The following is a 27,063-nucleotide window of genomic DNA, read 5'->3' as shown; positions in this document are numbered from 1 at the left end:
ATCGAGACACTTGAACGTGTCCAGAGAAGGGCAACAAGGCTGGGGAGAGGCCTTGAGCACAGCCCTGTGAGGAGAGGCTGAGGGAGCTGGGATTGTTTAGCCTGGAGAAGAGGAGGATCAGAGGTGACCTCATTGCCCTCTACAACTACCTGAAAGGTGGTTGTAGACAGGAGGGGGTTGGTCTCTTCTCCCAGGCAACCAGCACCAGAACAAGGGGACACAGTCTCAAGCTGTGCCAGGGGAGGTTTAGACTCGAGGTGAGGAAAAAGTTCTTCACTGAGCGAGTCATTCATCATTGGAATGGGCTGCCCAGGGAGGTGGTGGAGTCGCCGTCCCTGGAGGTGTTCAAGGGGAGATTGGACATGGCACTTGGTGCCATGGTCTAGTCGTGAGGTCTGTTGGAACAGGTTGGACTTGATGATCCTTGGGGTCTCTTCCAACCTTAGTTACTGTGATACTGTGAACTTCAAAACCACCTCTTAGCATCACTTCCAACACAAGTTCTGATGGGGGGTGGAAATCACCCCTCCTCAAACCCATTAGAGCCCATTGCCTATGAAGGCAGAACAGTGAAAATACTCAATTGAATCCTGAACTTCATATACACCAGTATGCAATGCTGACAAAGCCTCATAACATGGAAGAGCAATAACACATCCAAACAAAATAAAAAAGCTACAAAGTGCAATTAATACACTATATACAAGTCAAGAGCAAGACATCTGTTCTAATTGAAAGGTACAAGATTTTAGGTAAACAATTCTCAAATATAAGAAAGTGCCATCCGGATCTGCCAGACTAGTAACAAGAACTGTTAGCATCGTTTCCACACACCAAACTCCAGTCTGAAAATAACCCAACTTTATCGAAAGAGGAGTGACTAAAAGGCAAAAATTTAGGAGACTAGGTATGTAGAAAAGAGTATTTTGAAAAAATAAATCACAAAACAGACACCTAAAGTGCTTATAGATGATAGTGTGAAACAATCAGCAAGCTACATGTACACAGAATGGACTGGGTTGGAAGGGACCTCCAAAGGTCATCTAGTCCAACCTCCTCTGCAATAAGCAGGAGCATCCTCAAGTAGATCAGGTTGCTCAAAGCCCTGTCCAGTGTCACCTTGAAAATCTCCAGGGATGGGGCCTCAACTATCTCCCTGAGCAACCTGATGCGTTACAGTCAAGCGTTCATGATCTTTTTTTACAGCTTCTCACTCTAATTCAGAAAGAGAAAATATCCCAAAGAACTGATCCAATATCAGCTACGAGTGGCTATGTGAGAGAAACTGAATATGGAGCTTCAAATGGAAGTGGGTCTTTTTGTCTGTCAGCTCTGAAGCAATATAGGCAGAAAGCAGAACTGCTACAACAAAAAAAGCAATAGAGGTGATGACAACAAGTAGAAAAATAGTCTTGCTCTGCCTTTCTCCAAATTATTTCCAAATAATTAAGCTAAAATTACAACTAACTTAATCTAATGAACTACTGAAGAATAATTTCTTTAAAACTGAATGGACTTAAGACCTTTAATGGGGAAGGTCATGAGTTCAAGCCTGCAGTGGGCACTAGTGTCCTCCCTACTCTAGTCATGAGGTCTGTGGTGACAGGTTGGACTCGATGATCTTTGAGGTCTCTTCCAACCTTAGTGATACTGAATACTGAATACTGACTTCCTGATGAGACTTATTTTGCTCTATGTAATGCAAATACTAGCATTTTTAACAGGACGCATCAGGGAAACAATGTACTGTAAAACTTTCACTTAGCACAGACCAGATTTGTGAAAGAATTAGATTGCAGATTTCAAATGCTCACAATCCAGGAGTGCTTCTCTCACTAGAAGAAACTTAAGCACTCAAACAGATTATACAGATTTTCACACCTACTCAATCAGACAGTCTGGCAGAGAACAACCACAAAAACACCGTGAATATTTCCACTTCTGCTAGCATTTGTTTGAACTCTCACCTCACTTTCCTGCCTAGGTAATATTTCTTCAGAGACCTTCAGGCACTAGACAGTATCAGAAAACTGACAAATACTAATATTTTTTAAAAATACTCCCAGAAACACAAGTATACACAATTTTCAAAACTGCCAAACCAAAATACTAGTAGAGATTTACACCTTTATGTTAGACAAAAAGTGTTTCAGACATCTATTTTTCCACCCCATTCCGTATTCTAAAGTTCAACAAAATTGCCTGACTACAGAAACAATCCAAGACAAACCCAACAAACAAGAAAAGTAGAATGTATTCTGGGAACCATTTCTTTAAGTAATTTTTAGTAGGACTGTAATTACAAAAAGATTGGGACGTATGGTGGTGACAACTGTAGCTCTGGAAATTTACGCATCCAAACTTCATGTGACCCTCCTAAACCATCAGATAATAGGCTTCAAAATATCATCAAAAGCTGTAACCTTATTCAAAATCAATACCTGTCGGCCTACTGCAGTTTTGTAATAAGAAAGTTACTTATTTTTGGATGCTACAAAAGCAAAATTTAAGCCCTTTTATATCAACAACAAAAGAAAACATTTAAAACCTCCATATGATAATACACAAAGCACTATGAAGAGGACTATTAACTATGATCTACCTTGGCCAAGGGTAACAGAAAAAAGCAGAATACACAGTAAGTCCACTCTGTTTGCTTAACTGAACTGGAACCAAGAATAGACTAGCATACGTCCTTCCAAATGTCAACTCCAGATAATCATTGCAGAAACAGAAAAGTACTTGAAACTGACACCAACAGATAAAATTCTGAAGTGGGGTAAGAATAATTATTCCCAACACACCAAGAAGAGTAATGTCAAATGCAGGTGTAAAGCACAATTATATAAAATGACACAAACCCTTCAACACCCATTCACACAGAGGTTTCTTTTCATTATAGCTTAAAGGCAGATATGGGAAAAATTGAAACTATCTACCAGTCAAAATCATGTTGACAAGCAGAAGCAGCAAGAAAAAACCCACAAGGCTATCTTGCATCCAAAAACTTTCAGACACTGAAGTTCCTGCCACCTAAGCAAGTAAGCAGGAAAGAATATACTGCTCAGTTTATATTCAATAGTTTTCTGCCAACACTCAAGCATTTTGAGCACATGTAGGACCAAATCTTTTAACTAACATTATCACATAGGTCTTTGCACTAGAAGCTACTTGCTAAAAGGATTAGCATTGAATACATTGGTGAATACAGCCATTCTACTTTCAACACATCCTCCTAATGCTGTCAAGACTGCAGGGCATCATTCCACATGTGGTAGTAAATGTGGAGGAGCAAAGACTTCAAAATTACTTTGGAAGTTTAATAAAATTACATTTAAAATGAAATAGTATCACCAGTTGCCTAGCGGATAAGCAAGCAATTTTACCCCCTTACAGCAGAAAGATTAAAGGATTATTATGATTCAACACAAAAAATTATGCAAAACCTGTTCCATACATGAAGATATTCAAATGAGCAGTAAGATATAGGATAAAGAAATTCTATTAATAGTTGAGCTTTTTTTTTGTTGCATTTTATTTTGGTATTCCTGGATTTTATGCAGTACAACTATTCATGAATAGTTAAGATCAAGTTATTCTTTACAAAGCTTCATATTTTGGCACAAACGTTAGGACTTTGAGGCTTCAGACATATCTAGTATCAGATCCTGAAATTCAGACTTCTAATGGACATTGGTCCCTACATATTTATGATGCCTTTGGATTTAATTTCTCAGACATGAGAAAAATTATACTAGAAATGACTGAAAGGTTAAAAAATTAATAGAAATTGATAGCCTCTGAAGAATTCTGAAATACAGTCTAATTTGGTTTCAGAGTAGAAAAATCAAGTGGTGCAATGGTTATAAATGAAAGATAAGAACAGATTAAAAACCCTGAGTTATCAAAGTACTATATTTAAAAGAAGAAAATTGAAGGCAGAGAGACGTCTGTGGCATAGAGGACAAAACCTTTAAGGCAGCAAGGATAAAATAAGTCACAGAAAAGCTATTTATAAATTAGTAAATTGATGTTACAACACTGAGTGCTACACAGAACACATTAAAAAAATTACTGAAAAATCAGAATGCCATGCTTGTCTATTAGGAGGGAGATGGAAGTATTCTCCAGTAACAGAGGTGGTGGTTATCTAAGCACAACAAATACTCCTACACACACAGAATAAATGCTCCCAGCTCAACAGACCTGCACACAGAATCATAAAACTGCTTTTTTTGGAAAATACCTCTAAGATCATAGACTCTAACCATCAACCTAAGACCACAAATGGCCATTAAACCATGTTGCAAAGTGCCATGTCCACACATTTCTTGAACACCTCCAGGGACAGTGAATCCACCACCTCCCTGGGCAACCTATTTCAATATCTGACCATTCCTTCAGTAAAGAATTTTTTCCTGATATCCAACCTAAACTTCCTGTGGCACAACTTTGGGCCATTTCCCCTCATTCTATCACTTGATTCTAGGGAGAAGAGATAAGCCCCTCCTCTGTGCAACCTTCTTTCAGATAGCTGTAGAGAGCAATGAGGTCTCCCATTAGCCTCCTCTTCTTCAGACTGAACAACCCAAATTTCCTCAGCTACTCCTCAGAAGACTTTCTGCATTGCCTTCAGCAGCCTTGCTGCCCTTCTCTGAGCAGGTTTCAGCAATTCAATGTCTTTCCTGTAGTGAGGAACCCATACCAGAACACAGTATTCGAGGTGTGGCCTCATCAGTGCTGAGTACAGGGGCACAATCACCTCCCTACTTCTGCTGGTGATGCTATTTCTGATAAAGGCCAGGACGCTGTTGGCTTTCTTGGCCATCTGCGCACACTGGCAGCTCACATACAGCCAGCTATCAACCAGGTCCTCTTCTGCTGGGCAGCTTTCCAGCCACTTTGCCCCAAGCCTGTAGCACTGTATGAGGTTGTTGTGACCCAAGTGCAGAAGCCAGTACTTGGCTTTGTTAGAACTTCGTATGAATTACCTCAGCCCATCAATCCAGCCAGCTCAGATTCCTTTGCAGAGCCCTGCTACCTTTGAGCAGACTGACACTCCCACACAATTTAGGGTCATATGCAATTGAGTGCACTCAATTCCCTCACCCAGATCACCAAAAGAGATATCAAAGAGAACTGGCCACAGAACTGAGTGAGCCCTCAGACACAGCACCAGTGACCAGCCACAAACTGAATTTAACTCCATTCCCCACCACTCTTTGGACCCAACCATCCAGCCAGTTTTTAACCCAGCAAAGCATCTAGCCATCCACGCCACAAGCAGCTGTTTTCACCAGGAGGATGCTGTGGAAAACAGTGTCAAAAGCTTTACTGAAGTCCAGATAAACATCATCCATAACCCCTTCCTCATCCACTAAGCGGATCACCTTATCGTAGGAGGAGATCAGGCCCATCAAGCAGGACCCGCCCTTCATGAATCCAAGCTGACTGGGCCTGATCATCTGGTTGCCCTGGACATGCTGCATAATGACACTCAAGATGACCTGCCCCATGACCTTCCCCAGCACCAAAGTCAGACTAACAGGTCTGTAGTTCCCTAGATCCTCCTTCCGGCCCTTGTAAATGCATCACATTTGCCAATCTCCAGTCACTTGGCTAGGACTACTGGTAAATGATGGAAAGTGGCTTGGTAAGCATTTCTACCACCTCCCTGAATATCCTTGGATGTATGCCATCTAACTCTATAGACTTACATATGTGTTAAGTGGTGCAGCAGGTGACTAATCATCTTCTCTTGGATTATGGGGACTTCATTCTGCTCCCCATCCCTATCTTCCAGCTGAAGCTTAATAGCTGAAGCGAAATTAAAGGCTTTGGCTCTTGTAATTTCTCCCTGCACAGTCTCTTGGCAATCATGTAGTCCTCCTGAATGGCCTGCCCCTTCTTCCAACAACCATAGACTCTCCTTTTCTCCCTAAGCAGCAACCAAACAGCCAGGCAAGCCTTTTCCCCCACTTACTCATCTTTCAGCACATGAGCAAGGCCTGTTCCTACACCTTTAAGATTTCCCTGTTGAGCTGTGCAGTCTTCCTGGACTCCTTGGCCCTTCAGCACTGCCTCCCAAGGGACTCTGTCCACCAGCCTCTCTCACCACTCTAATCTCTAAAAGAGGCCAAAGTCTGCTCAGCAGAACTCCCAGGAGGCAGCTCTGCTGACCCCTGCTCTAATTCAACAAATGAAAACTCTATGATTTCATGATCACTGTGCCCAAGATGGCCCCAAACCACTACGTCAGCCACAAGTTCTTCTCTATTCACAAAGAGCAGGTCCAGCAAGGCACTTTCCCTAGTTGGCTCCCTCATTAGCTGTGTCACGAAGCTATCCTCCACACATTGTAGGAACCTCTGGCACTCATCCTTCTTTGCTACGTTTTGTTTCTGGAAGACCTCAGGGAAGTCAAAGGACTCCACAAGAACAAGGCCCAGTGATCACAAGACTTCTGCCAGATACACTCAAAGTCCCCAAACAAGTTTAGACAATACCAAATGCAGCAACAACATAATTAACCACACACACTAACTGGATACCAAAGTATCATGCACAGCATCAGAAAAGCCTTCCAACTTTTATCATTAATCTTAAACCACAAGGAAGACAGAATAGGTTTGATGTACAGAAGAAATAGATAGCAGTATAATCCTGTAGAAAAACACCTTAGTGAGGTTTGGGTGTTTTAAAATGAGATTGTGGTTTTATCAGCAAAGTACAGGTAAAAAGCCCTTACGACACAGCTATGATATACTAATAGTTTTCAAAGGCGATAAACTTTGAGTTCAAATTTAACCAGGAAAAAGTGTTCATTATTAAATAACACTAAAACAGTTTAATAGACATTTCTTCAAAAATCAGTTACCAAATGAGAACAATTCAGTAAATATGAAGGTTTTCACTAGAAATCTGCAAATATCAGTATTAGTTGCTAGCACGCAGTGTTTACATCTACACTAAAAAAAGAAAGCCTAAAATCTCCACAGCTAATACTCTTGGTAGATAAGTGACAAACTCACAGCCCTTAACAGACATGGTATTTTGACAGTAAGTTTGACTTTATCTGTTGAAAATATCAGGCAAATCTGATCTGATTTTACAATCTGCTTCTATGAGAATTGTGTAATCACCACAAAAACACCAACTAAGAAGGAAATGTGCTGATTTAAATTCTCCCAGTAAAGTTACACACGATATTGGCAGGAACTCATTTGAAATGCATGAACCTACCCAAGACCTTAGTCCCTTTGGAAGGCTAAGTGTTTTCACCACAGCTTCATTCACATGCAGGAGAACTGAGACATTGATGCACGGAGGAGTTCAAGTCAAGCAACAGCCAGAGCTGCTTCTACTGTCCCAATGTGACACAAGAAGCAGAGAGGTGTGTGGTAGAACTTCTACAAAGGAACAGCTGCCTGGACTTGACTTATGCTTCCCTCCTACTTGCCCCTACTTGGATCTCTAACAGAAATAATTACATACAAAAATCAGTTTGCATTTAAGAAAATCTGTGCCTCTACAAGAGCAAATTTACTAAGGCACTGGACATACCCAGGAGTTATTACAATTTTGGAAATTAAAACCTACATTTAAGATAAGGAATTAAATAGAATCCATGCTCCCTAGAACTGAATTAAAGTGTATGTAAGTTCAGTGGAACCATTTTGAAACGGAGACAATAACATTCTATAATATAATTCAAATACGGTCAAATAAAGCATTACAAAAACCCCAAAACAACAAACCAACCAGAATTAGAAGTCTTACCTTTGGTGCATGCACACAATCTGTCTGTGCCCGAACAGTATATCACAGAGACAAACATATCTGGTTCTTCAGTGCCCTCTTTTTTAGGTGGCTCCACTTTGGCCAGAATTTCAAAGTTCGAAAGATCTAGTATTTTTACATATCCTCCCTGAGTAGTTATTACCAGGTGCCCAAGAGTAGAGATCTCAGATCTTCTTTCTCTCCCACTGCCATTTTTAGAACTTAATTGTATTTCCTCTACAGGCTCCTCACAGTCATCCTCTCGATTATCCAATATATCTGGTGGGAGCAAAATCATTGAGGTAATTGTGTCTTGTGGGTCTTTGATATGCTGGATTCTTACTGGTTCCTCCTCTAGAGTAACTATTCTGGTGGCATAATTCATTTTATAAAGTACTAGGTATCCACCACTAACACTTCTCTGTTCAGGTTGAATTATTAAAGGAGTTGGTACATCTGCTGGTGACTCATGTTGGATTACATCAATACTCGTGCCATTCACTACAGCAAGACTCGATTCTAGTTCCCCCTTCCTTCTATCACATAGTGCCGAGTTCAATTTATTTAAATTATTCAAGGCCTCTACTTGATTTATTGCACTCAGGGATTCAACAGGACAAGTTCGCAGTCCTACTAACAAATGAACTCCATCTGCACAAGGAGTGATTGAATCTACACACAGGTTCTCCTCCTCTGCAAACTTTGGCAGACGCAGGCACTGAACCAAAGTCCCAGGCTTGGGAATCATAGAGCTCCACTTGTCCGAGTCCGGAGAAGTTAGGTTGGCTGCAGCATCTGCAAACTGCTGAATGTAAGTCACAGGGGGATCCTGCAACAGTAACTGTTCCTGACTGTCCAGCTCCATTTCAATGATCTGTGGAACTGTGAAACCATCATCATGTATACTTTTACTCATAATATTGTTCATCTGTGAAAAGAGTTTTCCTGCTTTTTCATCAGACTCCTTAATGCTGTATAGCAGCAATACAGGTAAAGTCCTCCTTACCAGAGGGGAATTCAGTTCTGAATTAGTGCAGGATTCATTGTCAGTTGATCCCTGTTCTGAGACACTCTCATCTCGAGTCCTACTTAAGCCATCCAGTGATCTCTGAGAGTTACTGCTAACAGGAGAGGTAGCAGGCGATTTGTATGTTAATAGACCTCCAGCTAATAAACAAGGAAAGGGAATGTTGTGTTGTTCTAGATGTTTGTCCTTCATCTTTTCACTCTTACAGTTGGCTAGACAGGGATTTGCCCCAAGTTCTTCTAGATCCTTAACCGTGTCTTCCAGAACATTTGCAACAATCTCCCACTGAAGTTTTTCAGGTTGCTGAAGAATGCTGAGAGCAGTTATATCAAGGCTGACTTCCATGGTTTCTTTTTGTGATGTATGACCTTTAAAACAAAAAATGTTTAAGAAAATACATGTTAAAAAAATCATATTGAATGTATTATGGACATCATAATTAAGCAAGAAGTCACTGCTCTACAGTTTCAATACATTAAAACGTTCCATATGTTCAAGATTTGAGAGTCGAGAAACCATAAAGGAGGCCAAGAAACATTCCTTCCACAAAGACTAACAATTCACCTAATTTTATCAATAAAAGTGAAAGAGAACATGACATTAGCCATTGTAACAAGTGTCACAGTAAATAGCATTACCTTTCTACCAATTTTTTGGTAGAAAGGTAATGCTATTTACTAATGCTATTTTTAGGCAGGCTATTTTCTTGAGTGCATGCACATGTTCTGTGCTTTCCCCCCCCCCTTGCTGATTCTTGCTGAAAAGATGCAAAATGGATTATGGAAAATAAGAATGTAGTCCTCCCTCCCATCCAAATTTCTGATTCAGCCGCTAAGAGAGTAACACAAGAACACCAAGCATAGCACTGTTCAACTTCCATATGAACTCTTTACTCAGCATGAGAAATAATCTATGAAAGCTCATACTCACATGGAATCAATCGAGACACAGCAACTCTCTCCAGTAAACCCCTGAATTCCGTTACAGTTGTAACATGTGTCTGTTCTAAGTAAATTCTTTTAACTTGGTTTGTGTGTTTTACTGACAGCAAAATAAACAATGTTTTTTGTCAAGTAAGAAACTTATTAACCAATAAAGTACAGTTTTTATCCTGCGTGTGATCTGTCCACCACAAAAATAGTGACTTAAATATTGGTACTGCTTTCAAGGTCATTTTTTTCCTTTTTCCTAACAGAAACAGAGTCAATATAATTCCATTGGTTTTGACATAGCTTTTTTAAAAGCCCAAGAAGAACAATTTCCCTCCTGGCCTCTAAATTATTACATGGATCACATATAACCCACCTGTCACAGATTCCGACCTGGAGTGCTCTTCACTGTCTGAATCCTCCAGTAGGTCATCACTAAAGAAAAACAAAATAAGAAAACAAAAATGCTTGAATGACACCATATATACTGTAGCTGTGTTTTAATTTTTACTTAAACTACAGTAAAAATACAATATGTATTGTAACTTAACATGTCTTTTAGTCAGCACTGTACATCCACTGATGAGTTGGTCACAGACAACAACAATATAAAGACATTTCCTCAATCATCGAACCAGCGCACTAGCTTTCTGTTTGCCTCTATTAGTGTATACCCAACACTTCAGACACAAAAGGAAATACAATGAAAGCCAGTTCTCAGAATTTTTTTCAAGAAAACAAGATCCAACCAAATGAAACCTCTAAAAACTAATGACACTTTCTTCAAAGTTCCTCAAAATAGTCTCTGAAAGGTGGAGCTGCCGAGACTGGTCTTTAATTCTACCAAGGCAACATTGCGTCTAATACAGAAAGACTGTATGAACAGTATGATGCTTTTAAAAATGCTACCAGATGAATAATTACTTTCATAAAAGCAAATTCAGTTCAAGATACCTCTTTAAAATAGGCCCTTCAGTAGTTCTAAGTATATATGAAGATTTTACACATCTGACATGTCCAATATAAGAAACACTTTCTTGTTACAGGCTCTTTACATGCCGGAAGAACAGTAATGCCTTTATAGCTTCAGGTATAACTACTAAGTATCAAGTCAGTTCCTCAGGTTTCAGCAAACTGGAATCTTCCTCCTCATAGCCAAGAAATAGATCTTTTTTGGCTCAAGCCTGATCAATCTTCACTTCACAAGACGAAGACAATAATACTAAATTTCATACAGGTTAAGTGAAGATACTTAGTTCTGAGCAGCATGATTGTATTAATTGTACCACCCTTCAAGAATCAAGCCAATTTTAAGAGCTGGTTAAACTCTCAAGCTGTTTAGAGATCTAAAGTTACAGTAAAAATCTAGGCCTCAGCAGCTGTTAGGCCTCCCACTTTGAAGCTGCCCACATTTCTACATACTATCTTCAGAAGATTAAGTTTGTATTTGCCTTGCAGTACTGGAGTAAACACACCAACTTAAAACCAAAAAATTTCTTTCCTGTGCATTTAGCAACACTGTTGCTTTCTATGATGCTGTAGTTTAAGAACAAAAATTGAGAAAACCAGCAAGACTCCTTAAACACCTTTAGTCCTGAGTTTTCAAACAATTATTCATTCTTTAGTTTGAGTTTTGGCAATACAAGTTTCCAGCTACAGACTATAAGAAGCATACATGAAAGAATACTGATTTTTCTCACATGACACTTTCTAAGCACTGGCATACCCTCCAAGCTTGCGACAAGACTGTCAATTGTTTACAGTGTTCATATGCATGTGTTGAAAGCACAAAATGAAAGAAATTCCTAGCACATCCACATAATTATTTTCAGTATGACTTAATCAGGCATCGTGGAAAAGCAGAGAAAAGCACGTTCCAGAAACTCAAAAGTAGCCTTTGCTTTCAAAACCAGAAAAGTATTATCCATAACTAAATGAAAAGCTGTTCCCAAACTTATATTCCTTTCTCTTTTTTCTCTGCCTCTGGAACATCAGCACATGGCAGCAAAGAGGTTCGGTTGGCTCTGTTTGTGGAGTATAAAAACTTAAACAGCAGGAATAAAATGAAACTGGCTTTAAGGACTGGAATTTAAATTACTCTCCTTTTTAAGTGTTGAATTGTGTACAGATACACAGCAATTTAAAAAAAAATCTCCATAAAAAATAATAAAAAATCAATCTTAGTTTCACAAAGCACATACCTGTCTCCTTCTAATTTTGGTATATCTGAGCAGCTAGATGAATCTTCTAGCCATGCTAGTGTTGGTCTCCTTGAGTCAACCCCTGAGCTCTGTTCTCCTGATAACATAAGTTGCTGCACAATAGCTGGATCATATGCATTGATCTCAAATTTTAAGTGGACCTGAGAAACAACAACAAAAAAAAACCCACACCAGGGCTTTGATTTAAAAAGAGATATGCTAACAAGTACTTAGTTAATAGAAATTTGGGGATTTTCATATTGCGTACCTTCATAAGTTTCGAAACATCCCATATGCAGATCTTTCCTCGTTTTGTTGCAGCAGCTAGAAAATGAGGACAACTTCCAGATCCAAAGCAGGCTATTCTGTCAGTGCCATCTGTGCAGGGAAATTGTGCTGGACTTGTTGCCAGCGTGACTGAAAGAGGTACATTCTGAGTGTGCTCACCCTTGACAAATGGGCAGTTTGGGGAATGTCTCTCATGTTCGGACCTTTTCATATAACAAACACACACAGTAAACATTGGTTTCTCACTGAGAAAAACATATACATCATATACAAACTCAGCCCCTGAAATGAAATGAAGCTATGACTGAACTGTTTGAACAGCACTTCAATCAAACATGCAGTAACAGACCGTATTAAAGCCTTTGATCACTTAATGGATACTCATATTCAAATGGGGGAATCTACGCACAGTGGTCCTAACATAATTGAAATATTGTTCTAACAGACAGTAGCTCTTCATATCCTCATAAATAAAAGTGCAGGTTAGATTCTACAGAACACATATTAGAACTCCAATGCCATATTATTTTAAGTAACATAGTAAGATGAAGCAATGCCCTGTCTCTATACACTCAAAAAAAAAAGAATAGTCTTGAATGTCATAACCAGAATGACACTGACCGAGAAGCATGGAAACGCTCTTTTAAACTCAGTATGTGCCTATGGCAGAGACATGGCAAAGAGCAATTAATACTACTACAATGTCTGAAAACTAACAAAGGAAAGGAGGAGACAAGGACTATGAAGGGAAGTTTTCAGCAAGTCATTAATCTTATGTGTTTGAATAATCAAGAGAAAAATTACATTAAGAACCCATTTAAAATTAACATAAGGTCCTGCATTTCTGTCACTATGAACAGTTTTAGCTGATTCAAGAAACTAGTAAAGGATCTTGCAATTTCACATAAAAGGCAAACGCACACTGCACAGACATTGCAGAACTTGATGTGTCCTAGTCACAAGCACGCAGAAGATTGAGATTAGATCCTTACAAAGAAATGCTGGCTGACATCTTTGCCATGGAACAATTCGAAGTAGAAGAGCAATCCAGAATCAGGAAATAAAGCAAACTACAATTTTGTGGGTTTAGCATTATACAGAGACATGACATAGTACAGGGAATTATTTTGTGATTTCTCCCATGGAATCATTATGGAAATTCATTCTTGTCAGCCACAGGCCCTAAACTCACCAGAAATACCACTAAAGTATTTGTCCTGCAAAGAGTTCTAACCTTTTCAGCACAAAATTAAGTCTACTCCAAACATCATTAAACTTACCATGGTTCATCTGTAGGTTCCCAGCATACTAAACACACACTACAGGTAAAGCACATGGCTCTGTCATCTCCTGATGAAGCAGGCTATTAAAATAAGAAGAAATTCATACAGCTACATAATATGAAAGATTTCTAGTAGTATGCCTTCCAGGGGCATAGCCAAGCACCACATACATATGAATGCCACAAATAATATACTATGAAGTGTCAGTATTTGACACTAATAAGAGAGATTCAGACTAAAGTGTGCAAGGCTCTGGATAAAAACCACATACACTAAGGTGCCTTTTACTTGTGAAAAAAATTTCACAAGGTTGTAACTTAGAACCTCCTATTATGCATTGAATCTGTTGGCATATAAAGCATTCTATATAGTACTCTGAAAAGAACTGTCATAACCAGCTGAAGAAACAGACAAAAAAGAATGGAAATTTCCATTTTCTTAAAATTCAGACATTTCACAATCACATTTCATGTCACTGAGTTATGTTTGGGAATATGTAGATGCAGTTCTAACACATGTGTTTTCCAACATTTCTCCTCTTGAAAAAGCCTAAGAAATCCTCCAAAAACTTTAGCCCCTACACTTAACAGGTTTTGCAGTTAGCATAATGAGGCAGACAATACTGATGCCAAACGATATGTGCTGCCTAGCCCTTGTCCTCTAAATTAGTATTATAAAATATGTTAATGGTAGAAATAATATGAAATGGAAAATAGAAACATGCAAAGTAGTGGAATAAAAGACTAAAGATGTATTTATTTACTACACTTAATAATTTATTAATGTGATCTAGGACCTTTGTTTGTTATGCTATGGTTTAAGTCCCACAATGAAAGTACAGTTCTCTAACTCCAATGTCAACATAGTGCTTGTTTAGCTTGAAGTAAGGATATTTACTCAACAACATAACAGGGAGAGACACTTTGTAACAACCAACTTTAATGTTGTTTAACTCAGTTCAATACTGAAGTGTTTTACATGTTGAAGGTCTGAACACTATTTTCTGTGACATGTACCAAAAAAGTTTATAAAAGCAACCTCAAGGCATAGAAACCCCTCAAATTTAAAGAGCTGAACGACAAACTTTTTTCTTTATGGTTTTCACATCACTGAAGGAATCTATTATTAAAGAAACCTAGAAGATAAATATGAAGAACAATTAAACCTTTTACCTGGTGATAGAACCCAGCTTGAGCCATGGGATCTGGCTGTGCCCACCTATAACCCACATGAGGCCATGAAGTGAATGTCTCCCGTCTGTTAGCTTCACTGTACATCAAAGACCTAAAAAGGTAAATAACTCTACATTACTCAACATTGCCACTTATAAGTATAAAAAAAGTAAACTATTTATGAAATATTTTCAATACTTCAGTAACTACTAGAACTACCACCAACTGTTATCTGTAATTTACACAGTTACCATCAACAATTATAGAAAAGTTTAGAAGTTGTCTCATGGGTGCCTAAAGCACATCCTCAGCAAAATACTAAAAGCAATACAACAGCCTTTAAAGCAATACTAATAAAATCACAGAATCACAGAATGTTAGGGACTGCAAGGGGTCTCCAGACAACATTGAGTCCAACTCCCCTGCCAAAGCAGGATCACCAAGGGCAGGCCACACACAAACACATCCATGAGGGTTTTGAAAGTCTTCAGAGGAAGAGAAACTCCACCTCTCTGGGCAGCCTGTTTCAGTGATCCATCATCCTCACTGTAAAGAAGTTCCTACTTGCATTGAAGTGGAACCTCCTGTGTTGCATCTTGTACCCATTGTTCCTTGTCCTATCACTGAGCACCACCATAAAGAGACCATCTTCATCCTGACACCCACTCCTCAGATATTTATAGACATTAATAAGATCCCTTCTCAGCCATCTCAAGACTAAACAGCGCCAGTTCTCTGTGTCTTTCTTCACAGTCCCCCAGTCATGCTTCTTGCTCTCTGTTGCACTCTCTTCAATAGATCACTGTCTCTTGAACTCAGGAGCCCAAACCCCCCAGCCTCTTTTTCTCTAGACAAAATAACCCCAGTTCCCTCAGCTGCTCCTCCTAAGACCTGTTATGCAGAGCCTTCACCAGTTTCACTGCCCTTCTGTGGACCCACTCCAGGACCTCAACGTCTTTCTTGTACTGAGAGGCCCAAAACTGAATGCAATGCTCAAGGTCTGGCCTCATCAGTGCTGGGTACAGGGGGCCAATCAGTTTCCTGGTCCTGTCTGTCACACTATTCCTGATACAGGCCAGGACATTCTTGGCTTTCTTGGCCATCTGAGCACATAGCTGTTTCCTATTCAGCTGGCTGTCCATCAACACTCCCAGGTCTGTCTCTACTGGACAACATTCCAGCCACTCTACTCCAAGCTTGTAGCACTGCATGGAGTTGGTGCGACCCAAGTGCAAGACCTGGCATTTATCATTGTTGAATCAAGGATATTTGCTGGGATCAAGAGCAATACAAATTCAATTTCTCTGGCATTAAAATCAGAATCCAAACAGAACAGTCTTGTGGAACCCATAAATGCTTCTCGAAGTTTCCCGTGTACAGCACATGGTGCATTAAACAGTTAAGTACCATTACATTTTAAGAGCAGCAAAAGTACAGAATAGGACTAATTCTTCTGGCAAATAAATAGAAGTAATCTAAAAGCTTATACTGGTGTAACTAAGAGGTCAACTTCACCACTTATTTTGTCTCAATATACCTGTCCACAGATCGACCAGGTCCCACGCCAAGTTCTGGTCGTGCACTGGGCAAGAGGTAAGATAACCTATCCATCACAGAGGATGCTACAGGTAAGGCAGCAATATTTTGATTTATCTTCTTGAGTTCATTTACAATGGCACTGGCGACAGACTTCAAGACATGATGAGGAAGGTGGAACGTAACTGTTGCCCACTAAATTAAGAAGGAAAAAAGTGGATAAATCGTCTAGTTTATACTTTACAAGACATAATAGAAGAACAGCAACACAGACACCACCATGCAAGGAAAGTCAGTAACTTCATATTTTAAGCTTGGTTGGGTTTATTAATTGGGTTCATCAGCACGAAACTGAGCTTGTTTGTTCTTTTAATAAGTGACATTTCACACAGAGGAACTAAGGAACACGTAATACATTCTGCCAGGCATTTTGTATGCTTCAGTAATGGCAGCCAAGCAGACTGGATTTGGGAATCCATGTTAGACAGTACAAAGAAATTCTTACCTTTGCAACTTTATGATTTGCTGCTGTTTCATGTGAGGTATTTTTTAAACCATCCTTCAGCTGTGTGATGAATAAGTCATATCCCTCTGTACTAGAAATATCTACTTTTTCTATGCAAGCAGATAACAGCTGCTGAGCCTGAAATGCAGATGCACAAGGTTAGCGTCCACATTGAGTAGCTACAGACAAGAACAACACCTGCTCTAGGAAACACAATTCATCATATCCTACTTTATCATATCATCGTAATTCCCATAGAAGACCCAGAACTGAGTAATTAGATCCAAATCTCACTTCAGCAGTGGCAGTAACTACTACTACAAGTTCCCTCAAGGGCAATGTTACCAAATGTTAAATCAATCAGTCATATAAACAATTAAAACAGAACATAAATTAAAGCCAAGGAAAAACAAGATATCTATCACCAGTGCTTTCCCTTCCAAAGGATTCATTCAGCTTCAGGGACAAATAGTGAGAGGAAGAACAAAGTCTTAATAATTTTCTGAGTAGCTTTCTATCTTTAAAAAGGTAGATGAAAATTGGAAAAACAATGTTGCAACAAAATTAAGAGATAAAATGACTTACAATGCTAGTATCATGAAGCTGAAAAATGAAGCAGAAAAACCCAAGCTAGTTTAAAATCTAAAAATTCTTAAAAGTCAGAAATAATGCATCTAGAAAGGAACACTATAAACATCCATTTATAGACCTTTTTCCTAGCCCCATCTGTTTTGAATTTGTTCCTGTGTCTGCTAACTTCATGTTGATAGGCAAAACTTAAAGGTATGCTTTATGTGCAAGGCACAGAGAATTCTGTATCTGTTGTTAGGTGGGCTAAGATTTGAAAACTGGCTTGATCTGGAAGGGACCTTAAAGATCTGCTGATCCTACCCACCTCATCACGGGCAGAAAAACCTCTCACTAGACCAGGTTGCTCAGTGTCTCATCCAGCATGATCTTAAAACACTTCCAGAGACGAGGTAACCAAAACTTCTCTGGGCAACCCACTCCAGTGTCTCACCACCCTCACCACTAAGAGCTTCTTCAAAAGTCCAATCTAAATCTGCTCTAGCTTAAAATCACTACCCCTTATCCTATCACCACATGCCCTTCTACACAGTCCTTCTCCAGCTTTTCTCTAGGCCCCTTTCAAAATATCAAAGGTTGCAATAATGTCTCCCTGGAATCTTCTCTTCAGAACAGACCAAACTCTCTCAGCCCATCCTCATGGGAGAGGTGCTCCAGCCCTCTGATCATCTTTTGTGGCCCTCCTCTGAACCCTCTTCCCTTATCCACCAATGCAGTGACCCCAGCATAAAAAGCCACATTTGTCAGCCAGGATTTGCCCTTGGTGAAGCCATGTTGGTTAACATCAACCACCTCCTTGTTTTCCATGTGCCCTAGCAGAGTCTTCAAGAGGCTCTGCTCCATTAGCTTGCCAGGCACTTGAGGTGAGAGTGACTGGCCTGTAGTTCCCTGGGTTTTCCTTATCTCCCTTTTGGAAAATGGAGGTTATGTTTCCCCTTTTCTAGTGAGGGGGAACTTCACTAGACCCCCATGACTTTTCACATTTGATGGAAAGTGGTTTTGCAGCATCATTTCCTAGTTCTCTCAGGACCCACAGATGTATCTTGTCAGGTCCCATGGACTCTTACAGTGGGAAAATCCTCATTCTCCCAGTCCTTGTCTTCTGCACCTTGTATGGTGTGGTTAGAGCCCTTATCATCGAAGACTGAGGCCAAAAAAAAGTTGAGTACCTCAACCTTCCCCCAATTCTGTGTGACCAGGTCCTCCATTTCTTTCCAGAAGGGGCCCACATTTTCCCTGTTCCTTTTGTCACTGACATACTTAAAAAAAAAAAAACACACACACATTTTCTCATTACCCATGATGTTCCTAGCCAGATTTTATTCTATCTGAACCTTAGCTTTCCTAACCTGATCCCTGGCTGCTAACACCTCCTGTAGGCTTTCTTTTTGCAGCTAAAAGCATCCAGGAGCTCCCTGTTCATCTATTCAGGCCTTCTGATATTTTTGCCCACCTTTCTCTGTCAGGATGCATTGCTCCTGGGCTCAGAAGAGGTGATCCTTGAATAATGTCCAGCTTTCTTGTTACATAAAATCTTTCAAATTACAAACACAAGGAAATGTTCCCCAATGGCAAGGGCCAGCCAGTCCTTTAAACAACCACAAACTGTTCCAAACAGAATGGATTTTGCTATTTAGATTCGCTTGACTGAAAGCACTATTCTAAACATTACCACTGGCAGATACTTTTTCCCCAAAAAATGAATTAATTTTGTTTGTAATTGAAACTGTGGTGCAGATTTACTTCCCAGGTCTACTACTTCATGACTACTACAACAGTGAAAGCTACTTCCCTCATTACCAAGTGCCTTAGAGCAGAAGCAATTGTTAGCTATCTTGTACTAAACAACATTTGAAAATGAGAGTGTACATTCTACATCACCTAAGAAATGTTACACTAACTGAAGGTAAATCAATGCAACAAAATCCTAAGCACTACACTCCAAGCAAAAATGTATACATTAGATTTACTTGAAGTGATACTAAATGCTTAGTTACACTGTCTTAAACCAGGAGGAATTGTAAAAGGAAAGGAAACCAGGTTTGAAAGGGGGAGGGAGGGGGGAATCATTAGGCCAATTGATGTAGGTAGAAAACTTAAGCTTCCACTATTAATTCTCCACATGTAGCCACACCACATGAGCTGATTTTGATGGTTGTTTTTTTCTCCCTGAAAACCTAAATCAGAAAAATTCCATACATAAGCACTGACAAAGTTTCAGAAATTAATCCCTAGTCGTGGTCACAAAAAAGTTCTTTCATCTGAAATGTGCTCTCAATTAGGCAAGCTCTTATTAGTTTGAGATACAGGTAATTTCAAAAATATATTGCCCTATGACACCTAATAACCAAGAACCTTGTTCCAATGCATGCTGTTAATATCACACTAGAAACTCAGGGTCAAACGTCTGGTTTCAGTATTGCTTTCCCCGCCCCCATCTTACCTCTGTAACTGGCAATTCAAGCTGAACCACGTCATCTTGTTTTGAAACTGGCGTTTGTAGAGCTGTGTCTAACAGTAAGATGCCATTCAGATCTTTCCTACATCCTACTGCATAATCATCCACAAAGATCACTTTATCCACAGCAGAAATATACTGACATTTCACTCGTCCACCCGGTTTTGCTATAAAGGGAAAAACAAAAAGCAAGATTCCTTTAAAATACAGCTTTTATAGAAGCCCTTCTATATCTGCTATGGAAAGTAATACACCACTTCAGCAAAATCTTTACTTCTTGAGATGGTAAAAAAAATTGGAATTTTAGCTACTACGACTTTCACCAAACCACTGTGTTTCCTATGGTGTAGAGAATGAAGTCTCCTCTCATCCTCCTTTTCTCTAGACTAAACAACCCCAGTCCCCTCTCCAGGCCCTTCACCAGCTTTGTTGCCCTTCCCAGACAAATTGAGAAACGCAACTGACCTTTTCTGGCAGTACCAACACTATGAACAGCTTATTTTGCACTTTCCTTATTTCCTGTGAAGCGCAGGAGTAGGGGTCATGCCCAATGCCGTGTGCAACAGCCTGTAGGAGCCCCAGCCCTTACAGTTTTCCAGGCTAGACCATTCTTATTTTATCACTCCTCTTGTGAAGTTAGTGAAAGCTCATGTCTAAACCACCAAATGGCTAAACAAATACCCCCCTGTGTAATTAGGCTCAATTTTTGGGAGCCAATGAAGTTTACTAATTAGGTAAATAATGCATCTAAACAATATAATGTTTCTGATTAACAAAACAAACATTCACTGCAGCACAAGAAATTTATTACATAACAGTTGCAATTCTCACTGTGCTGGTTAATATTTGAATTGGTTACACTGACAGAAAGACTTTGGCCAAACTATCTCTAGAAAGTTATTTACAGTTGCCAGTTTTATTTCATTTGAAGCACATAAAACAAAAACAAGCTCCTTTAGGCTAAGTTCAATCCTTTTCTTGAAGCTCCATCAATCAACATTTAGTGTGGTTTCAACACCCTGGGAAAAAATATTCTGCAAATGACTAGTTTACACTTCGAATAGCTTCTGAACTGTTGACAAGCTGTTTTACCAACTCAGAAGTTTAATTCTGAAGCTCAGAAAATACATTTCAAGACAGTTCTACTACCAGCCACAAACTATACTGTAGTTCACATACAGCTGGTCATATGATTAAAAGAGCAGACTGAAAATCAAGAAGCTAAAGAATGTACAAGTCACCTCTATATAAGAAGTTACCACTTCTGTAGAAGAAACGCCTAGAAAAGTGTCGGCATCTTCAGAAGGGTCCTTTCTAACTCAGGATCAATGTTGTACAATGTGCCAAAGGACTCTGACCAATATTGTTTGGAAAATCTACCCAATTCCACTGCAACATTATGTCCTGTCTGTCCAGCCTGGCTAAATCTCCTAGCAATAAGCAGTGATCACAAATCAGTGTTCAAAAGTTTCGTGTCACCTCACCAAACCAGAGCATCAAAATCCAATTGTTACTCTTGTTTTAATTCTAATACCTTCAGGTGTAATTTATTTTGGGTAGTGGAAGGAGAAAGTCACTCAATTATTTTTACAAATTTGCTTTTCAGTCTTGGCACAAGTGAATCACAGCTTCTCTCAGTATCTCCTGCTTATCTGTTTAGGATTAAAAACAAAACTCACTATGACATCGGTAAACCTTTTGTCAATTCCTCTAGAGAAATCTGCCAGGCTGCTAGCATGCTAGAAGTACAAGCTGAATAGCTTATGATATGGCATCTATAGAAACCTTAGAACTACAAACATGAAAAACTTAAAAGCAAATAAACCTGACTACAGAAATTAAGAATAGGAACATTCCCTCTCTGCCTTCTTTATTTCAGACAATATAGAAGAGAGATCAGCAACTTCCTGCAATCAAAATCTGATCTATAAAACACATTACAGAAAAATTTGGACACTACCTAAGAATAGAATAGAATAGAATAGAATTAACCAGGTTGGAAGAGACCTTCGAGATCATCGTGTCCAACCTATCATCCGACACCACCTAATCAACTAAACCATACAACCAAGCATCCTGTCAAGCCTCGCCCTGAACACCCCCAGCGTCGGTGACCCCACCACCTCCTCAGGCAGCCCATTCCAATGGGCAATCACTCTCTCTGTGTAAAACTTCCTCCTAACCTCCAGCCTAAACCTCCCCTGACGCAGCCTGAGACTGTGTCCTCTTGTTCTGGTCAAGTCTAAGCAGCATCTACTGTGCCCACTTACCTGCAGGCATTAAGAGAAAGTGGCTGTCACTTCAGTATGTGTGGCCACCATCAGGAGAAGATGTAGGTTAACAATGATAGTAACACCTTTATCTTTTCTAATAGTGGAAAAAAGTTAATTCACCTTGAAATCTGCTAGCCAGGAATTTCACTAAAGCATACTGCAAAGTCAGTAATCCTCCTGACAAGCTCCTGATGCAGAGCATACAGAAGTCAAATAGTTTCTAAACTACTTTAATACTTTTGTCTGCAGCCATAAAGTGAGAGTGGTAAACACACAGATCATAACCCTAATTCCATTATGGTAAGATCCAAGATCAATCAAATATCTGAAGGAACATTCCTAACTTTGATCTATGAATGCAACTAGGTCTTTAGATTAAGAATTAACATATAATATTTTTTTTTTTGAGAAATAAAACTCCATCCAGATCAGCAAAACACACATTAGGTGTGCCAATATTAGTTTTTGCAGTTCCAGTTTAAAATACGTATTCAAACAGTATCTCAGTACTCAAATTACTGCAACCATGGGAACCTAAAGGGGTAGTTTCATGAGATCAAAAGGCTTATCATATTAAGACTGTATCATTAAAAAAAAATGATGCTTAATCTTACAGATTGAAGGCAAGAGAATCAAAAAAGAAAAAAAAATCAAGAGAAGGGAATGGTACAACAGCAGAAGCTTTTAGATTTTACTGTTAGAATAAAAATTTCATTTTCCCCTTTCTGTTGTGAGCTGCAGGTGTAAACCTTCGAGTTTAGGAAATACTATTACTCATGGCAATACGTTATGTGAAATTCTCCTTCCAGAGCACAGGTTTGCAGACAGCAAAACTATCCTTTTCATTGCTGGCAAAAATGCTTCTTGACAGAACATTGCTCAACTACATTCCATGCATTTTTCACAAGCACCTGGGATTCAAAAAAACCCCCAAAACTTATGTACATTGCTGTCCACATCTGTTGCGAGGCAAGTGCCTCTCCTATTGCCACTGTTTCATATAATCATAAAACTAACTGAAAAATCCAGTTACTAAGTATAATATCTCAGTGCAAGCTACCTAAATAACACAAGTTTGCCAGAGCAAGCATGTCAGAACACTTGCAGTTTGCAGAAGTTCTACAGTACGTATATAAAACTTAACTTGCTGTCCTAACTTGCTATATTTGCAGGAAACTATTTTGAATTAATAATGTGTAGAATCACAGCTGTATGTATTAGCTGCAAAAGATAACATTTTCACACAGTTGAGGACAAAAGGCAAACCACTGCAAATCCGGTTTAAAAAGAAGAAAGTTATCTCAATGGGTTTTTTACATCAGTAGCTGCCAAAGTAAACAGAGACATGAATATTTGGGAACACTGGAATTAGAAGATGGCTAAGCTATGGCCAAGTTTGGCCATGACTTTTGCCATTACTGAAGTTATCAGATTCTCTCTTGTTCCTCCTCCTCACTTACACCTTCAGCGGAAACTTCAGCAGTGCCATTTTATCTTCCAGGTCCAGCCCCAGCCTAGCCCCTTGTTTGCTCTAAACATTGCCTCACCAAAGAACACTGCTGTCACCATGAAGATACTCCATGGGTCAGTCCCTCCATTCTCAAAATAAAAGCAGTCTCAGACTTGATGATTCAAAGGAATCTATTTGATGAAAGCAAATGCAAGTTGCTATTTTAGATGATGTAACCAGGCTTAGACAAGCTATACACAAGCAACATTTTCTCTTTTGGATTTAACTATGTAACACACACCTCCATCTGCCACATCATCCAGAAGAGCAGTCCAAAATGGTTGAATAAAGCAAAACCAGAGCTGAAACAGAAAACTTAAAACATTGTCTAAACAACAAAAAAATTAAATGGGACAGAAATGCTCAGCTTAACATCACAAAATGCCTCCTAACTCCCTTATTTGGCAATCAAGAACAAGACATGTGATCTACAGTTTCTCTCTTCCTTTAGCAATAAACAGGACAGAGTTGTTTCAGTATCTGTTTCATTTTATAACAACTCATTTAATAATCTCTAAAGCAGGACAATGTGTTATCTGGGCTAAAGCATTAGAGGCTGCCACATGAATATTAACTAGATATGTTAGATCAAGCAGCTAACACTAACACTTAAAATGTTTCAGAACATAAATAAAAACCCACTGAGATCAAGGCAGTTTGTATCTCACTAGCTTTGCAGGCCTTAGGTCCTCTTCCACTACAGAGGTAAACAGAGACTGAATCAGCAGGGAAACACTGGTGAGCTCTTTGTACCCACACTCTTTATGTTGTTTCAGCTCTCTGTGTATCTGACATTACTGCTGCCTTACATGTCATACAAAACTCAGCTTTGTATGATTATCCTGAGAACAAATTATGAAGGATTTCATAAGGTATTCCACAACCATTCCTGCAAACTCAGATAACTTGTGAAAATTCAAGTCTCTGCAATTCTGCAAATACCTCACAGAGGACAATGCATTTGTCAGCATTTTTCTCAAAGTGAAAAACCAATTAAAAAATTTCAGGAAAATAGTATCTCACAAGTCACACAGATAGATTATACAGCAGCCTCCACCCAGAACCAGAGACTGGCAAGGAATACTTCACTGCTCAGTAACAGAAGTTCCCATTCTTCAAGAGCAATTTCCATTGCAGCATTTCACAACAAAGAATCTTTGCCAGATTCAATTTTACCACCAGTCACAGAAGTGGATACAACATCCGAGTCCACCCATTCTGTATCCTGCAGGAGAAAACATCTCCAGTTACAGCGCTTTTTGAACCCCCAAGAAATGGTTTAGTTTCACCCTCCCACAAGCACCAACATTGTAAGGTGCTTCCAAAATATCAATTTGGGAGAAGCAGCAAACACTCAAAAGCAGATGGGTGGACTGTACAGCAAGTGAAAAACTGTCTAGATGTTGTGAGCATAGTTAGTAGCTAACAATTCAACATCCAGCTGGCAGCCATTTCTGAAGGGCAATGAGCAAAGCTCAGTATGGTTTACTGCCTTCATCAATGGCTTAGATGATGGGACAGACTGCACCTTTAGCAAGACTGTGGAGACTGAGGGTAACTGATGTATTAAATGGCAGGGGTGCCCTTTAAAAGGATCTCAAAAAGCCAGATAGCTGGCTTGACAAAATTTCCTTAAGTTCAACATAGACAAGTGCAAAGTGTTACACTTGATGTTGATTATAATCCCCTACCATCAAAAGCAGCTGCCAATTATCTAGATGGCAACTCAACAGAAAGAACCTGGGGATCCTAATGGATAGACTGAACAAGAGGCAGCAATGCATCCTTCCTGTGACAAGCTGTTATCACACAGAGCAGATTAGAGGAAAAGATTAGTCTCTACTAAGCAATTTTGAGCCATATCCAGAATACCATGACCAGCTTTGGTCCATATGATGTATCAGCACATACACAGAAGTGTCAAGAAGGACTACTAAGACAGCTAAAAGGGCTGGAGCATACTACATAAGAAAGACTAAGATAATTTGGCTTGTTTAGTCTGCAAAAACAGAGCAAAAGAGTCTGGGAGAAAATCTAATAGCAATCTTCCATTAGTGCAGCAACAGTTACATGGCTATATTAAACTGAGTTACTACCTTTCACTTTCTGACAATGCTTTCAAGGAAACTCAATACTGAACAGGGAAGCAATCATACTTGATCGGGGGGAAACACACGTAACTCCACATTTTGTACAAGACAGTCGTTCAAACTGTCTTGTGAAGAATTTAAGAAAGGCTATGTATACAAAAGGTACTTTCCAGTAACAGTCTCAGCCCTTGTTAATTTGTGCTCAGAGACCTTTTGAGACAACAGTTATTTCTTTTTTATATAGGGATTATAAGGTTGTTCTTCCACCACTTTGCCCAGCACTGTTGTAATTACATATATCCTGCATCCACAATATTCTATAACCAGGAGTTCCATATTTTACTATTTCTTTCAATTACTTCTTTTGATGCTGTCAGCTCTTTTTACAGCTCAATTTACATTTTTGAACACTTTCAAAAGTTTGCAAATCCCTCTCACTTTCTTCACTCCCTATTCCTAATCATCCTCATCTCTGTTTCTCAAACTGAATACTATCTCGCAGGCATAAACCATCCCACAACTTCAGCTTCTAGGACTGTTATAATCTTTGAGACTGAAAAATCAAAATTGCACACATACAGGTATTTGAAATGGACTTAACATTCTCAGCTGGGCTCTTGAAAACTTCCCTAGTATTTGCTTACATGATAACTACTGAATGTTTAGCCAGATTTTCATATTTCTAGCATAACTCCAAGATCTCATTCTGGCATTGAGTCAGTTTACAGTGCAGTATGCCAGACTCCAACTCCACTGAATTCTTACATTCTCCTAATAAGTGGAAGCTGAAGTGGAACAAAGTAGATACGTTCATGTTTATGTTACATTTCAAAGTGAAACTGTTCATGAGGATGCCTTTTCAAACTCATTAGAGAAGCTGGCAAAATTGAAGGACCTGATACATTTAAGACACAAACTTGCAGCACAGGAATATTTGAAGAGGGTGACTCTGTAAGTTTAATTTTAGTTATGTCACTGAAAGGGGACATTTGGAAAAGCTAACTTAAACGTTGTAAGGCTGATCTTGCTAGGTTTCTTCTACAGGCAATGGGAAGGAAGCTCTCCGAAAGCTGGGTAAAAACTTTTCCTCTGTATTGAATGGAGAGGGAACCTAAGATTATTTGTTGGAAAATGCTAATATTGATAATTCTGACTTACAAAAGTTATAAAATACTGAACAGAAAAAAAACCAACCACACACCACTATCCAAAAAAGTCTATCAGTTTTGCATGTCATCATTTACATCATAAAATGAACTTAGGATCCCACAGAAAACAGGTCAACTAAGTCTGTCACAGTATTTCTCCACAACCACCAGCGTCTTCTTGCTCTCCAATAAAATACTCCTTATACTCCTAGTCTTCACTGCCATCTGCCCACCTTCCTACTTCCTTAACCCTTTCTAGCCTTTTCCCCATTGTCA

At 39.2% G+C, this 27,063-nt stretch overlaps 1 protein-coding gene across 2 annotated transcripts in view; it reads right to left on the bottom strand.

Moving 5' to 3' along the window:
* BIRC6 (baculoviral IAP repeat containing 6) overlaps positions 1–27,063 on the bottom strand; it is a 179,905-nt gene that overhangs the window by 144,594 nt on the left and 8,248 nt on the right. For both annotated transcript variants that reach the window (XM_054162362.1, XM_054162363.1), the window contains exons 2-10: positions 19,752–19,933; positions 16,721–16,858; positions 16,217–16,410; positions 14,680–14,791; positions 13,505–13,587; positions 12,205–12,427; positions 11,937–12,097; positions 10,112–10,170; positions 7,780–9,174 (exon numbers count right to left, since the gene is read on the bottom strand). In XM_054162362.1, the coding sequence (XP_054018337.1) occupies positions 7,780–9,174; positions 10,112–10,170; positions 11,937–12,097; positions 12,205–12,427; positions 13,505–13,587; positions 14,680–14,791; positions 16,217–16,410; positions 16,721–16,858; positions 19,752–19,933 (2,547 nt within the window). The remainder of the gene's footprint in view (positions 1–7,779; positions 9,175–10,111; positions 10,171–11,936; positions 12,098–12,204; positions 12,428–13,504; positions 13,588–14,679; positions 14,792–16,216; positions 16,411–16,720; positions 16,859–19,751; positions 19,934–27,063) is intronic.

This window comes from Dryobates pubescens, chromosome 6 (genome assembly GCF_014839835.1).
Source record: "Dryobates pubescens isolate bDryPub1 chromosome 6, bDryPub1.pri, whole genome shotgun sequence".
Taxonomy (NCBI): Eukaryota; Metazoa; Chordata; class Aves; order Piciformes; family Picidae; genus Dryobates; species Dryobates pubescens.
This window is presented reverse-complemented; position numbering and strand designations above follow the sequence as displayed.